This window comes from Fistularia commersonii, chromosome 13 (genome assembly GCF_037954325.1).
Source record: "Fistularia commersonii isolate RoL2024-O1a breed Wild chromosome 13, RoL_Fcom_v1.0, whole genome shotgun sequence".
NCBI classification, from domain to species: domain Eukaryota; kingdom Metazoa; phylum Chordata; class Actinopteri; order Syngnathiformes; family Fistulariidae; genus Fistularia; species Fistularia commersonii.
Window position 1 is genome coordinate 14192783 of NC_141296.1, and position 6881 is coordinate 14199663.

At 41.1% G+C, this 6881-nt stretch overlaps 1 protein-coding gene across 2 annotated transcripts; it reads right to left on the minus strand.

The window, feature by feature from the left end:
• Nucleotides 1–465: 465 nt before the first annotated feature.
• LOC147227964 (uncharacterized) lies at nt 466–5658 on the minus strand. Of its 2 annotated transcripts, none has more exons than XM_086158247.1 (7): nt 5585–5658; nt 4514–4587; nt 3276–3377; nt 2508–3137; nt 2291–2433; nt 1959–2068; nt 466–650 (listed from the first exon to the last, which is right to left on the minus strand). In XM_086158247.1, exons 2-7 carry the CDS (start codon nt 4575–4577, stop codon nt 512–514), a joined length of 1188 nt encoding a protein of 395 aa, XP_086014373.1. In that variant the 5' UTR covers nt 4578–4587; nt 5585–5658; the 3' UTR covers nt 466–511. The 2 variants fall into 2 exon arrangements, with proteins under 2 accessions (XP_086014373.1, XP_086014374.1); XM_086158248.1 differs by lacking the exon at nt 5585–5658 and adding an exon at nt 3451–3568 and having other exon boundaries at nt 4514–4570.
• Between the last annotated feature and the right edge of the window lie 1223 nt (nt 5659–6881).

Below are 6881 nucleotides of genomic sequence, written 5' to 3' on the forward strand. Positions count from 1 at the left end.
AAATACAGATATGTCTCTGCTATCATGAAATCATTGAAGTACGAGTCAGACCTGCAGGGTTTGGTGTGTTTGGTCCCACTGACTTTAGACAGGCACTTCAACATATATACATATATACATATATACATATATATACACATACATCTGTGTGTGATGATCTACAGTAAATTCAATTATCATTATGTAGCATTTATCAATTTTATGTATTAGACATACTTGAGCTACTTGTTTCCATTGTTTACATTTTATTTTACATTAACTTTCCAATTTGATATATTAATAACACTAATAAAATGAGTCTACTACTACGAATAATAATAATAAAACAACATTGTGTCAGTTCAGTCCCTGTTCTTAATTACAGCAGCAGAAACATTTTTTAATGTGATTTTATCTTATCGTATTCACCATTGACTATAGTTTCTGTATTCAGAACAACAGCAGGAACAAAAAAAAAATCCAAGATTTTTTTTTTTTTTTTTTTTTAATAAAATCATAAAAAACGGTCAAGTTATTTCTCACAGACCCAGAACTGCACAGCGAAACAGCCGTCATCGTTCCACTGCCCGGGGCCCCCGCTGGAGTCCTCTACTGTTTCTCCACAGTCCTGATCCTTGTAGCTGTTGTTGGGCTGCCCAGGCTGCCAGAACCTGATGTTGCAAAAGGATACACACACATATGTTGATACATTTCTTTCAACCTTGCAAAGGGTATTCGCGCTTTTCGTGACACGGTCCGGCTAAACTAGGGTGATTTTCCATTAGGTCACAGAACCTCCTCAATCTCCAGCTCCTTCTAGCCTGTTGAAGTGTTGTTGAGCAAGATAAGTAACCCCTAACTGCTCCCCAGGGCTGCTTTGTTAAGTTAGTAAAATAAAGAGGACAAAGTTGGCTGATGTTGTGCCATATATACAAATGTGACTAAATGAAGGGGTTTCTTCTTCATCACCTCGAGGCAGGGTCGTCATAACACGGCGATGCTGTTGTGTACTCAGCACTAGACCAGGGGTGTCAAACTCAAATACACAGCAGCCAAAATTCAAAACTGGGACAAAGTCACGGGCCAACATTGATATTTATTGAAAAAAAATCTTCCTCCAGATATAACAATGAACCCTTTCATATAGACCCAAACAAGTTTTGCTTAAAAAGGAAATATGGAACAGCATAGTTCGATACTATTACAATATATAACTTACAACTGCACACATGCGAAATCCTGTTTTCTGCCTAAGCAGCTGGGTGCCAGTATTAGCATAAGGTCGCTATGACTACTCTTCAGAGGAGAGGGCGTTTATGGGTCCTGTTGTGATTTTCGTGCCAAAACACCAGCAGAAAATTCTGGGATTTGTAGAATTAGCGGTACATGCACTGTAGACTATCCTGGCTGGCCAGCTCTAATAGTCACTTGGTACGGCTTTGCGGGCCAAATATAATTACAGTACGGGCCAAATCTGGCCCGCGGTCCAGAGTTTGACACCTATGCACAAACTTCGATGGTGTACTTGCGGGCTCAGTCTGTGGCTTACTGTGACGCAGAGCAAGAGGAGAACCAGAGGAGGCTTCAGACAGAGAGATGAAGAAGCAGCCATGCTAACATGTAGTACTCTTGCATTTAAAAAAAAACAAAAAAACAAAAAAAAAAACAGATTATACAGATTACAGAATGTTGTTGAAGTTTAAAAAATTACAGTTGTGTCAATTTTTCAGATCAGTCCCTTTATGGCACAATCATTTTTTTCTATCTTTACAAAAGGGAATTTGTAAAAAATAAAAAAATTCGGTTTATCATTTAATGGTAGCCTCTGATGGGAACTCGATACGTTTGCATTGCCGCGTTGGAAACTGGAAATATGTTACATGTTTGCAGACGATCATGTTCGTGGGACGAAACGAATGCCTTCCGTCACCGTGGAAACCTGGTCTGACAGTTGGCTCGCCTCTGTTGGCGTCACTCACTCTATGGTGACGGGTGTCTGGTCCACCCACATCCAAGCGCCCTCCTCCAGAAGGTCTGTCAGTCCAATCCAGGCATTGCTGTTGAATCTCAGCATCCCGTTGACGAAAGCCTGACGGAGAGACGACAGAAGAAAAATGGATGCGAAAAGAAACAAAAGCAATATTTGTATTTATGTTTGTTACGATCCCACAGGTGGAACCAGAGAGTGACGGACACTTTGCGTCCAAATAGCCAGGATCTTAATTGGCTTTAGCAGTTTGTCAGTGTTTTTCTTTTCGTCATTCCTTTCTTATTTCTTTCTTTTTGCCCCCCAGTTCCACCTCTGTCCAACCTGCTCCTCCCAGCTATTGATGACCACCAGGTCTGCCCTCCTGCTCAGACAATCCCTCCTGCTCTCCGTCCAGTTCTTCTTGGTCTTGGATACGAAGTAGCAGCTAATGTCGAATTTCCTCCAGCCGTTCTCGCAGGACATATCTGCAGAGTCCAAGAATCCAGATCGGGATTCAGAGGAGAAAGAACCCGACTCCCAGAGATGACCAGATCCTTACCTCTGGTCTTGTCGGCCATCTTGTCCACCTTCTTCAGTAAGCGGTTCCTGTCTGCTGTCAAACGGCTATAATTGGCCCGCAGCCGCTCATGTTCCGTCTTCAGGGCGTCCAAACCGCTTTCAACTCGGGATTTTTCCTCTCTCAGCTCATCGTAGCTGATCTGGAGCAGATTTTCCCTCAGCCTCAATGCGCTGTAATTTCCCTCCAGCCGCTCCTTGTCCATCATCATCGCCGACAAATTGCCCAACAGCCGGTTCTGGTCTCGTTTCAGCGTGTCGTAATCTCTCTGTAAACCATCCCTGCTTGTCGCCACGGACGTCAGGAGGCTCCTTAGTTGTTCCTTTTCTTTCTGCGAGGCCATATTACTGGCCCGCACCCGCTCCTCGTTCGCCGTCTCATTCTCGCATCGGCTCTTCGGACCATCAAGTTTTCCGCGCGATGCTTCGTCGTGCTTTCTCGCGTTCCAGGGGTCGAGCTGAGTCTGATCCTCCTCCATCTGCACGCCGCCGCATAGCCGGTTTTTGTGCTCCGTAAGGTTCCCCTCCACGGCCTCCGGCTTGTGGCTTGTGGCCTTCAGCTCCTCTCCACGGCCTCCGGCTTGTGGCGACGAGTCCGACGTTGGGCGAACAGCTGTCAAATCCCACCCCACCCCCCACCCCAGAAAAGGAAAAAAAAAAAAAAAAAAAAACCCTGTTAATCGCATAACTTTCAAAACAGGAGTGGAAAATTTTAAAAAAGTTCCTTCAATGACAGAACGAAATGGCTTACAGTGGATTAACTGTGCAACGTTCCCGGCCAAAAGGGCAACACACAAGACACCCAGGCACAGAGTCGCACGCCTAAGGAAGGTGTTTCTCCTCCTGATGCTTGCTAAATCACAGGAAATGATATTGATATTTTTGTGTGGGCATTTATGAATTATGCACATGACTTGAAAGCCTACCCAAATTTGTCTGAGTAAGTGTCCGTTGGGCCTCAAGAAATGATCAAATAGACCAGGGATCGGCAACCCGTAACACCCAAAGAGCCATTTGGACCCGGTTTCCTCGGAAAAGAAAACACTGGGAGCCGCGATTACTTTTCAACGTCTAAAATAAAGGTGCCGCTGTATGTATTGCTTTTTATTACCTTTACACTTTGTATAAACAAGTGTGTAGTGTGTTGCTTCTGAAATTCACAAAGTATTACGGAGAAAATGAAATTTTATTTATGTAATGAACTCATTTTGAGCTTTGGGCTTTCAGAGCGTGTAGCTTGACCTGAATTTTAAAAATAAATTGGGAAAAAAAATCACTGTGTCAGTAAACAATAAAGAATAAATATTTGCAAAATATCCTCATAAATATTTATTTTACCGGGTTTATGGGACTTCTGCTCCTGGACTTCTGCGCACAGCATCTGCAAATCGGGACTTTACCGGCCGGCGGGTATACCGGCTTCCGCGAGTGTGACGTTATTTTGAGCGGCGAGAAATAATAAACATAATTTTATTTAATATTTCAAGATCACAATAATCTTCCAACTTAGAACTAAAAGTTAAAAAAAAGGAATTAACACAAATGAAATACACTTCAACTAAATTTTTATCATTGATTTTCCCCTGCCAGTCAGAGCCGCGGGTTGCCGACCCCTGAAATAGACAATGGTGAAGGATTAAGGTAACTGTGACCTTACTTAACAGCTGAAAAAGAAATTAATGCAAGTGTCCGTGTAAGAGGTCAAAGGTCGGCTGCGCCACACCATCAGGATGTTCGGCAACATTACAACCAGATTTCCTCAGAGCACTGACAAACCCATCTCCTGTTTCTTTTCTTGATTTCGAACAACCTCGGTCAGACATCTAGAAGACGCCGATAGACAGGACCGGGTGATGTGAGCCTCCTGTTTATGGGAAGCCCTTTGTTTTTGTTTGTTTTGTTTTTTGTATAGAAATGAACGTGCCCGACTGGAGAAACCCAACTCCGTGTTTGAAACTGTGCATCCGGTTCGTGCGTGGTCGGCTGTACCTTCACCGTGAGACACCAGATGCTCAGTCATGTCCACTCTGTCGTCAACCTCCATCGAAAGCATCCCGATCTACCTGCGGAAGAAGAACGCTTCTCTATGACCGTCTTTATTATTATTTAAATGAGTAAGTCTCGAGAATTGTTTTGTTTATGCAGTCCTTCTCAAATAGTGGGGTGATGCCAGGGGGGCGCGTGAGACGCTGAGGAACATGCCTTTTTTTTGCCGTACTAGAATAAAGTGTAATTGCACATCCACTGCAGTAGTTGGCGGTGACGCTCTCATTGTCAAAGTGTACGCTGGGAGTATTAACGCTGTGGTGTAGGGTTTCATTTTTTGCACTGAGCAGGTGATACGAAGTGCAGTAAACAAATCCTAAAGAGACAACATGAATTTTATTTAAACAGGGATGAAAAGAAAGGCGGAGAGAGACAAAGATAATGTGACAAAAGAACGTCACCTGAAAGCTAAGATGAGGAAATATAATGAAGCGTTTGTAGCGCTTGGCTTCACTGTCACTACAGAAGATGAGGAGACTTAACACTTACAATCTTGTCTGTTACAGCCTAAAAATAATATCAATAAAATTGTATTAATTGAAATGCAATTAATTAATCAATTTTAAATTGTATGCAGAGGTGTACTTTTTATAGACAAATGATATTGTTTATAATCGCAGCAGAGGGTGAAGGGGGCGTGAATTGTTTTCGTTTTGCTAGTTATAATTAATTATAATTAATCATATAATTAATATATTAATTATATATTAATTATAATTTTTATGTAATTATATGTTATATCTATAATTATATATATTGTGTATTAATTAATATATCAATAATATAATTAATTATAAAATTAATACAATTAATTAATTAATATTAATATTAATTCATAATTGAGAAGCACTGGGTTAATGTAATAATTGCGCCCTGTACATGGATGTCAAATATCCAAATGAAACTGTCTTCGTGCACAACATTAAATTTAAATTTAGCTTCATCTAAATAATCCACACGCATGAAATGTGATTTAGATTTCAGCAGAATGAAAAAATATAAATTCTCTCTCACCTTAGATTAGAAGGGAGCCAGTGAGTCGCTAAAGTATCACAACTGATATGATTTTTGAAAAAAAAAAAAACATACCAGTGTTGATCTGATTGGTTTTAAGAATACAGTGGTATTTATTTGGGGTTTATTTCAGGGTAGAACTATCCAATGAGGCGAGTCGGCCTCCGGAAGGGTTTCGCCTTCACTCTTTCTCTCAAACTCTCTGTGGTTTCTCTTCCTCCTTTCCCACAGATTAACTTCCTGCCCGGGTTAAGGTAGGACAAGGGACCGGACAGGTTTATGCCGGCTCTGATGGGCGAAGGAGGGGCCTCTTTCGAAGCTCTTATGAAGCAATGTTCCGCGTTTTCAATTTTAATCTAATATTTTTTTAATCCGGTGTCCGAAATGGGATTAGATGTCCGCGCCTTGAAAAGCAGTCAGCGGGTCATCTGGATGGAGAAGATGAAAAAATAAAGCGGCCGCAAAGAAAAGTGAAGAGATCTCAACACAACGTTAAGTCAAAGGATGAATAAAAGATAGGAACGTTGAGAGAAAGAGTCTGTTTTGAAACCGCCAGGGTTAATTCAGCCTGTTTTCTGCCTCGAGGCAAAAAGAAAAAAAAATCTCAAGCGAAATCTTGTTCCACCAATTTTAGAATCAAGATAATGACCCGCATGTTCTCCTCCATGCTTGTGTGGTTTCCTTCTGCGTAGATCCTCCATGTTCTCCCTGTATCTGCCTGGGTTTTCTCCAAGTTCTCAGTCTTGCAGCCCAAAAACTCTCAGTAAATTCATCAAAATCTAAATTGTCAGTTGGTTTGAATGAATGAATGAATGAATTATTATTCAACCAACACTTCGGCTCCTTCCTCAACAAGGAAGAATCAACGCAAACTTTATTCAAATTCGGCCATAAATTACATACATTTCCTTTGTTTGAGTTTCAAAAGTCTTTTGCCTCGAAGGGAAATACCGACTGGGTTTATTGGCACGCAATAATCCCAGCGCTGCGAGTAAGTGGGCAGTAATTCCAGATTTCAGACGTGCGCGTTGGTGTTGTGATGTTGTGAAAAGGTGTAATACAGGATTCAATCATAGTCATGAGATTTGTTTTGATGCGGTTTCAAGAAAAGTTCATTTGTAAGTTTACTCCACTTTTTTTTTTAGCAAACAAATCAGATAAAGCTGTGTGCGTGCACAAATATAGGTGTGAATGCGAAAATGTCATTGTTTTGACTTTTTCATAATTGGATATTGGCTTCTATAGTGTAGAAGTCACAATCAACCAAATAATTTTTAGATGAAAAAAAAAAAAATCA